The sequence below is a fragment of the Fukomys damarensis genome, unplaced genomic scaffold (assembly GCF_012274545.1).
Source record: "Fukomys damarensis isolate Sample0158 unplaced genomic scaffold, DMR_v1.0_HiC HiC_scaffold_4, whole genome shotgun sequence".
In the NCBI taxonomy this organism is placed as follows: domain Eukaryota; kingdom Metazoa; phylum Chordata; class Mammalia; order Rodentia; family Bathyergidae; genus Fukomys; species Fukomys damarensis.
The window spans coordinates 10897996-10907787 of record NW_022900916.1 but is presented as its reverse complement, the minus strand read 5'-3'; the positions used below and the strand labels follow the sequence as shown (position 1 = coordinate 10907787).

The 9792-nt window shown below is 37.4% G+C and overlaps 1 protein-coding gene across 1 annotated transcript in view; it reads left to right on the top strand.

The window, feature by feature from the left end:
• Ccdc71l (coiled-coil domain containing 71 like) overlaps positions 1–8761 on the top strand; it is a gene marked incomplete at its 5' end in the record, with an annotated part of 9427 nt that extends 666 nt beyond the window's left edge. The window contains one exon of the mRNA XM_010634088.1: positions 8582–8761. Within this exon, the coding sequence (XP_010632390.1) occupies positions 8582–8761 (180 nt within the window). The remainder of the gene's footprint in view (positions 1–8581) is intronic.
• Between the last annotated feature and the right edge of the window lie 1031 nt (positions 8762–9792).

The window sequence follows — 9792 nt, the reverse complement described above, 5'->3', positions numbered from 1 at the left end:
CCGCGCACCCCGCACCGGGACACGGCCGGACCCGCGGGGCGCCCCTCGCTTCCGAGCCCCGCTTGGAAACCTCTCCGGGACGGAGGGGGCAGATCCGTTTCTCCCTTTGGACTCTACCTCACTGGTCTGGAAGTCCTCCGAAGAAGTCGTTCTTTTCCAAAGGAATTTGTTTTCATGCTTGTGTAATAAAGCCAGAAATCACTTGCTCTTCATCCCCCCTCCTCTCCCTTTTCCCCCCTTCCTGACTGCACCCTACTTTCTGGACAGAAGATCGAACATGTCTTGTGGTGTTGCACTAGTTTGTGCTCAGGGTATTCTGAATCCGACTCGTTTCCTAATTTTTACTGGATTCCAAAACTTACACCAAGGATGTTTTTTTAAGAGGCTCAAGCTTACTATTGTTAGTAATGCCAGGATTTGTATGCTTTTTTGAATTTCATGGGCTCAGTGATTTCAAAGAGATGCAAAGTACAACTGTTGAAACGTTCTGAAGGATTTTATATTGAAGTTTAATGTTATATTTACTGAGCTTCAAAAGAAAACGGTAGAATGCTTATATAAAGTTCTGTTGAGGAAAAGTTGACTTGTTAAATTCTTTTTAATTGAATAAAAGTTGAAGTGCATTGAAACAGCATGGCTTGTGATTTTAAAAACTGAGTGAATTGTGAAGAACTGGTGTTGGTTACAGGAATGCCTGGAATCCAGTTTGGAGCTACTTTAGCTTCATGTCCTGGTCTTACATACAAATCCAGGACTGTTAAGGGAGAATAATTGACTTTAACGTGGAAGTTGTATAGCAAAGTTAAATGTGCATCAACATTGTAATTAAGATGGTAAACAGAATACCTGTTAGAATTCGCAGAACTATTACATAATGATCTGTGGAGGGGAGGGTGGGGGGCATTTCTTGGTATCAAGTAACAGGAATAGATGTCTTCATTTCTTTGTTTTGTTTTTGGATAACAAGAAATGCCCAGACTAGGTTAATATTCATTGCCTTTATAAACATCGTGACAATTTTTTCCTGTGAATTTTCTTTTTTATCTTCTTTCTTAAATATGTTTGAGTCATTGTTTGACAGGTGAAGGCCACAGAAGTCACACAGTACTGACCCTTCTTGTACACTTTAAGAAGTGTGTATACCATATGGCCCAGTATGGAATTCTTGATTATCCAAGTGCCTTGGTCGTTGGTGGCAGCAAGACTTATTGGGTTTTAGCCAGTGGTGCCACAGCCAGCTTTTACTGCAATACCTAAAGGGTCAAGTAGTGTTTTTGTATCACTGTAGTTTCAAATTTGAGTATTCTGCCATGGAACCATCCATGCTGGGCTGAAACTTGACATGTGAAATCCTCCATACTAAGGTTTATCTTTCCTCGGCAGCTGCCTTGGAGAATGATGAGTTGCAATTTTGACTTTTGTGTTCCTAGAATTCAAGTGGCATAGCTTTCTAAAATGATTATTTTGAGTTTAATGGTCCATAGTAGCAGTGTTGTGACTAATTTCAGTGTTCTTGTTTTGTAAAAATCTTATATATTCATATATATGACTTTATGCCAGTTTTCCAATAAGTCTCATAGTCTTCTTTACTACTCGGTACATTGCCACACTGTCATATGAATAAGAAAAAAAAGGAATAATTACTTAGAATATGGAGAGTATTAAATATATAGTTGTGTAATAGGAAGCTGAGACATACTCTTTTGGTTATTAGCTTCCATTACCAATTGTATTTCAGAAACACAGGCTTTTCTTCCCAAAAATATATTGTTAACTTTTATAGCTAACTTGCATCTGCAAAAAATGTATTTGTACCACTTCACTATTGTATATAGTTTTTATAATAATTAAAAAATAAATCCAATGGCCATATTAGAATGTAATTTCAACATATAGCTTATCTAGATAGTTTTGCAGAGGATTTTGAAATTAGATTTAGCTGAGAGGAAAACTCAGCACACAACTGAAAACATAACCAGTAACACCATGCATTTATTTTAGGTGATGTTCTTGACATTTTTTTCTCTTAGGCCTTGTTACTTTAGTGCACTTGAACTTGCATAAATGCTTCTTTGGCTTCTGTGGGCTGTCAGATTACAGTTTGAATCTGATTTCCCTTTCTAAATTCAATATGGTTCACGGACTATTAAAAAATGCCATTTCTAGTTTGCGAAGATGTAAAAAGTCTTTATTTCCGCCAAATTTTCTTTAGCAAAACCTATGTCACAACGTCTAAAATGTGAAAAAACATAGTTGACTAGTAATAGGAAAGTGAAAGTATTTTAGGAGTACCTTTGGGCCGAACGTGGAAAGAAACTTGGCATAGTGGCCTTCGTAATGAGGCATCTATTTACTGTCCTCGAAAGGTCTGTAGTTTAGCTTGTGTATAGTTTTTTGAAGAAGTCTCATGACCTTTATTTCTTCTCTTGCCTTCTCTTACCTTTCATGTGGCACAAGTAGAGTACTCTGGAGGCTGGGAGGAAATTTATCACCATGGTATTCTTTATTTAAGTTCTGACTTTTGAAAGCCTGTGCGTGGTGAGTGACACCTCCAATAACCCTTTGAGATTCCCAATCCTCCTTTGACACCCAGCAACTCATTTTTGTCACTAAAACCGATAACTTGATCGTTGAGGGCGAGCTTCACTGTTAATGGTGCAAAGTGTTGCTGTTGTGGTGTGTATTTATTTTGTCTAAGTTTGAGTATTCTACTGGACAAGTGTAACTTAAGCTGGTGGCTGATACTTATTGGTTCGCTATGTGCAAATGATAGTACTATTTTTCAGAAAAGTCAATAAAAAATTTGAATACAAAAAAATCAAAATAATTTTGAATGATTCAGTTTCTTTGTTGTTTTTAGAGTTGCCGCAGCACTCTTTAAATTGGTAATTTTTTAATGGACATACATACCTAACATTTATTGGTTTTAAAATATTTTTTGATAAACTGTTTTGTCTTAAGTGCACTAGAAAGCAGTTGTTTGTAATGGAACTGAAGTGTTTCCCTGGACAGTTTAATGTACATATAATTAAGATTTACAATTTGGTTGTATTTGCTTTTTAACTTATTAATTGTAAATAAATTTTAGAGAATACACAATGTCTGGTTCTTCTAATGATATTGAAAGTCTTTTAAGTGGATTTTGTGTTTGCATGTGAATCAGAAAACATTTTAATTTCCAATTTGATACATTTTGAATTTGTTGTGAATTTAAAACTTGAAATTTTGGGATTTGGTTTGTGCTCTTTTGAAAGTCTATGTCCTATCAACTCTTTAATTTTTTATCAGATCTCTAGAGTGGTGCTTCAAGCCAAAACCTAATAGACTTCTTTAAGAGTGCATCAAACCTGGGCATGGTGGCACATGCCTGTAATCCCAGCACAGCAAGTTTGAGCAGTTTGAGTGATTTAACAAGACTGTCTCAAAAAAAAAAAAAAATCCAAATTTGGTTCTGAATTCTGACCTAGGTCCCTCCGTGGTGATAATGAAAGATCTAAAGCTCCCATTCTGTCATACTGTGAAAGGAAGTGGGAGTTCTGTTATCTATGTGAATAGCAACTGTAGCCTATCCTAGAGGCAGGGCTGGAATTTTCATTCCAGTCACAGAAGCGGAGTATTAGCAAACTGTTGCAAGAGCAGGATTTATAATATGATATGAGCCGAGTTGCCCTTGTACCCAAGTTCCTAACAGTAGACGGAGTAGCATAGTGAATGGCTGTGGAGTTATAGTGCCTGGGATGGAATTTCCATGACTTGGAAGTATGGGGACTCTAGGTAAACAAATTAAACTCTCTGTGCCTTAGCCGCCTCCACGGTGAAAGGTGGTTAGTAAGAAGAAATGATTGGGCTAATATAAAGGTTGAAAGGGATGTTAATGCTAGAGACATAGGAAGGGCTTAGTAAATGCTATTACATGCACCTGAGAATGAGGTATACGCCAAGAGTGGCCCTTCGGGAGTTAAACTCTCCAGCTTTTTCAGCCAAGGACACACCATGGTCTGGGAAAATACTTTTCAAGTGAATTAAATTGAAAACATAAAGAAATAGTTCTTTTAGCTTGTTGAAAAACTATACAACAGGAGGTTGGATTAATTGATTTAGTACAATTTCACTGTTAGAAGTTTTCTTCAAAAAATTGAATCTTCTTTTACCATATTTCTGAAAAACATCTAAAATGTTCCATTATATACTTTGCTGAAAATTTATAAAAGTAATACAGTTATTGATTCAGGAATTTGTGAAAGTTTTACACTAAATTTTCACTTGGAATAAGTTCTGAGGAATCATGTCAATTTACATGCATGGAACCAGAATAGAATTAGTTGATGTGAACTTGTGCTGTAGGCAGGATAGGAAACAAAATGAGTACAATAGCTGAGTTTGAAATACAGTAGCAGAAAAGCATTACTAAAAGTAACACTATCTTCACATTTGAAGCATTAACATAGTTTTAGATGTTGGATATAAAGCCTATAATTCAGTTGTGATTTCCTCCTACTGCAAAGAATAAGAGCCCATAGTCTAAGCTGGTGCAAAAGCCAAAGTTGTGGTATTTGAAGTTAACACAAAAGCACTTCCTGGGAAAGCATTATATAGAAGTCACGCGAGTACAGGGACCTCAGAACTTAGCCTGAATGCAGATTTCATAAAAGTAGTGACTTCTCATTTCAGTGCTCTCTTTCGCCTGGTCTAACGTTGTAAGCCATGATAAAACACATCCAAAGCTCAATGCTAAATAGCCAGAGGTAGTGCTCATAATGACATCAAACAATATGATTAGCCTGGCGAATGTGAAATATTGTCCTGCGGTTGTTTAGCTTCTGAAAGTATTGATAGAAAGGTTAAATGTATCCATGTAGCAAAATTAACTTCATAAAATGTGTACAAACTTGTTGAGATTTTTTTCAAGAATTCAGAAAGAGTATAGAGAAAAGGTATAACACAGTTATATAACAGACTCAAATTATGGGAGCAATATATAGGTACAAAAGTACATATATTGTTAGCATTATAAGTTTTATGAATTATAAGTTTGATGAATTTTCACAATACAGTAGATTCATGGAACTCATACCTAGACTGGAAAAGTACTACTAATACACCATAGCAGTGGTGGTGAACCTATGATATGTGTTATTGTGTTTTTCTTCTCAGACAAATGATAATGTAGAGTTGTTTTTTCTAAAACAGAACCTCAGTATTCAGGTTTAATTGAATAATATAGCCCTTTGTCATCAGTAAGTGGGTTTTGGGCTGCAGTTTCTCCATCACTGTCCCCAAATTACCCTCAAATGCCTGTCTGTCACTACCCACTCCTCTCCCCTTACCCAAGATAACCATTATTATTATTCTTATTCTGTACAGCAGTAACTTCTGACTATTTTTGGACTTGGGGTTATGTGTCTTGCACCTAGCTGCTTTTACTCAAAATTATATTTGTGAGCTCCATCCATCCATGTTGTTGTATGTAATTGTAGGTCACTGATTGGTTTGTAGATTTCTATTATGTAAATATTCCAAAATAAATTTATTCAACTTTTACAAATAAAGCTTCAGTGAACATTCTAGGATAAATCTTTTAGTGAGCATATATGCATGTATTCTTTTTTTTAAGAGTATATAGCTAGGAGTGAATTTACTGGCTCACAAGATCCCAGAAAATGATCTCTTTCAGTCAATACTGCCAAACAGTCCTGCCCACGGTTCTTCTCCAGATCAAGTTTTGGGAAGTTGTGGTCATCTTCTTACGTATCCCTTGTCTTAGACTGTGAGTTTCGTACTGGCAGAATTCACCTTTCTTGTCTATACAGTATATCACTAAGACATCGCAAGCCTTAAATAAGCATGATGCCCAATGATATTGAGTGAGCAAATTCTTTGTGGGGGAGTTCAGACAGACCTGGAACATTGGCTTCCCCGATTTGCAGTAGCAGCTGTACTACTTCAGGTTCATGTGAAGAGAAGCAATTTGTAATGGAATTATGATTTTTTAACCAAAAGTTCTCAAGTAAATTTTTGATGAATTCCTAGCATTTTGTGATACAATAAAGTAGCAGAATCTCTTTGATATCACTTATGATTGTACTTGAAACCCAATACCAGCTCTTAATCACTACCTTCAAGTCCCTGGGCAAGAAGCTTTTGGAGACAGGTTGCCTACCTCAAAAATTCCTTCCTCTCTTACTAGCAGCAGGCCTTTTTGACAAGCTACTTACCTCTCTGTTCCTCAGTTTACTCAGCTGTAAAAACAGGCACAATATAGCACCTACCTCATAGAAGTCTTGTGAGAATTAAATGAGGTAACACATGTAAAACACTTAGAATAGTGCCTGGAACCTATTTAGCCGCAGTCAATAAATGTTAAGTTTTATTAGTAGTAGTGTAAGAAACTTTATAAAGTCTCAGTTTGCTTACTTGGAATTTTTATATTGGCAAGTGTTGAAAGCAAAGAACAGCTGCAGAACATAAAATGTCAGTTAGGATCAAACTGATGCAGGTACATGAGGACAAATTCTCTCCAAGTGGTATGTGTGAAAGGGTGCTGTGGGTTTTGTGAGGTGCGCAATGATGCCTCAAACTCACTGCCCATGGGGCCAAATGACGAGACAGATGCAGGATAATGAAATCACAAACCAATGTCCAGTTAAATCCTATCACGCAACAGGTATTTTTCCCATCCCTTTATGCTTGTTTTTTTCTTTTAAACAAAACTCAACCAATCTATGAACTAGGAATTATCATCTGTTTTTAATATGTGAATGAAATAAAGCTTAAAGAGCTTAAGGAATGTGCTAAGGCTAAGTAGCAGAGACAAGATTTGAAACCATGTCTGTCTTATCCCACCTCCTCCACTAATCTTTATAAACAGTTTTAGAGGAAGTGAAATAAATTAATCAACCCCTAGGGGAGCCTATTCTAGGACTGCAAAATCCCAAGGGGGGGGATATATATGTATACTAGTTTAAGAACCATGTTTTGTGTACCTTTGTAGTTCTTACTGTGTGTAGCATAGATGTTTGTTCCATGTCTGGCAAGTGAACAAGCCTGGGAGTGAGTAAACAAAAGCACACATACCTTTCGTCCTGTAATAATAACATTTAGCTTGGTAGAGGATCTTATGGCATTTTGGATTATGATTTAAAGTCATTGCATGTGTCTCCTCTTGTAATCTCCACAAGCAGATGAAAGGCATGATTTAATATAACATTTGTCTTAACTGACTTTCAAGCCAGTAAAAAGCAGACTTCATAAATCCAAACATGAGAAATCTTGTGTAGTTTTCAGCCTTCTCACTTTTCAGTTGGGATGGAAAAGTTACAGAGAAAGGACTCCTGGATGTGTCCATTGCCTTGGTGAATCATACGTATATTTTTTTCAAAATCTAGTTTACTCCTCATCTGGATATTTAAAGCAAAACAAATCAGAAAAAGCCCATCAAAACTGTAGAACCTATGAGTTTGCCAAACATTCATTGGCCTTTTGCTGAAGTAGGTGGTCAAAGGACAAATCAGTTGGGTAGCTACCTAAACCTAGAGGCAGATACAGATTGTTCTCTAGGCCTTTGAATGGAGCTTGCTGGTTGGCTGGGAACCTCACTGCACATTCTTAAAGTCCTTGGCAGAAGAAGCCCGCTGGACCTTGAGAGGTGCATCTCAGAGCAACCTTCAGAAACAACCCAATCCAGCCCAGCCATTCACTGTTGTGGCCAAGAGAGCCAAAGGTCTTTACCCAAGATACAGCTGGAAAGAGAATCGACATCAGCTGATTCTCTGCTCTGTTTTCTCTGATGATCTATTTACTTGGGAAGGTTTAGTGTTTTTTAAACGTTTGTTATTCGGAGTGTTTTGTTGTGGCAAATCAACACAGAGTGGGTTTCTTGGGTAGTTGGAGCCATGGGAAAAGATGAGAAGCCGGGAGACTAGGCTGAAGAGGAGAGCAGGCTGCAGGGACAATCAACTTTGCTTTGGGCAGGACTTACTAAAAATGCCTGGGAAGCCTGGTACAAGTGCATGGTTTGGCATTGCAGCCCTGGGAGGAAGGGCTTGGCTTGTACTAGGATTAATAGTTGGCTGCCAGAGATTTATGCATCAGAAATTGCATTAATGACACCTAGGATAGGTCAGTATACCAAGCAATAGTCTATAGGAGGGAGGGAGGGGGAGAGAGAGAGAGAGAGAGAGAGAGAGAGAGAGAGAGAGAGAGAGAGAGACAGAGAGAGAGAGTGAGAAAGCGTGAGAGAGAAGAGAGAGAGAGAGAGAGGAGGAGAGGAGAGGAGCAGAGAGGGATAAGAAGAGGAGAGAGGATCATTGTGGAGGGATGTGTTGTTCTTATTGCTTATTTAAAATGTAATATTACCCCTAAAAGATAAGTCCTAAACAAAAATAAATAGATAATAAAATTAGATTTAGAACATGAAATGTTGGTATGCATTGTTTAAAAGTCCTAAATATGCTTCTTTGATTCTAGAAGTTGGATCTGTTCTCTGAATCCTGGAAGATGTAATGAAATATTAAGGATGGTTTGGAATAGAACTTTCATTGGTATGATTCTAATCCATTTCACAGATTGAACATTCTAACAGGAGAAAACTGACATGTACAGTCAAATATACTACCTTGGCCAAGTTGGAGCAGAGAGGAGGCTGAATGGGGTTGAGCTTGGAGAGTGTAAGGTTTGGAACCCAAGTTCACCATCTGTGCAAGTGCCAACCCTCTGTGAGCTTTGGGCACATCAAGGATCCTTCTATTCTGAAATCGTATGATGTAGGTTAAAGTTCTACGTGAATCAGTACAATTGAAATTCATGCCTACATGAATAATTCAGGAAAGGGCTTCAGCTGGAGCTGTTCAGGTAGACACTGTTCATCTTTCATTCAGTGATGAAAAATGATGATCAGCATTCAAGATCATATGATCCAGGTTCAGCAATTTCTATTCACCATGAGGACATTTTTAAATGGAATTTAATTTTGTCAAGTTTTAGTTCTTTTTATATTTTGGTTGCTTTCTGTTTAAAATGTAAGGTGAGAACTGTGTTTATTATAGCAGAGCTAATGTGTGAATAGGGATATTGTCTTAGTTACTTTTCTCATCACTGAGGCAAAATACCCAACATATAAAGTTAAAGGAGGAAAGGCATACTCTAGCTCACAGTTTGTAGAGGTTTGAATTCATAGTTGGCTGGCTGCAAGGCAAGGTGGCAAGGCCGGGGGGTGCATCACAGAGGAGAAACAGTTCATGGTGGGCAGAAGGCAGCAAAGCAGTGAAGCATGAAGAAGCAGCAAGTGGCAAACAATGGTAGCTGTCCTCTTCCTGTCCCTTATATTTTATTCAGGCTACACATTTTTAGTAGCTCTCACATCCACATCATCCACACCCAGAACGATGCCAAACCAATCGGTGGGCTAATTTAATCTCAGTATCACATGCTCTAGATCCAGCTACCTCTGAAAAGCCACACCTCTGATCACAGGAGGCTTTGGGGGGATATCAAGCCATAACAGACCTTGATTAGAAAATTAATATTCTATTATAAAATTCTAATATTATTCTATTATAAAAGAGAGTCCTTTATTAGCATAAACATGCTTTTAATATAGAGACCAACACATGAAAGAATATTGTGAGCTAGCATTCTATCATAAAATATAGCATTGGTAATGTTCAAAGATTCTTATGAAAATATCAATATTCTTACTTGTCATTGGTACTGATGGCTGAAAGAAGTGGGTATCTTAGCTGAAGTAAATTGCTACTGAAAATAGAAGTATAAGTAGGACTCTGATGAATTATT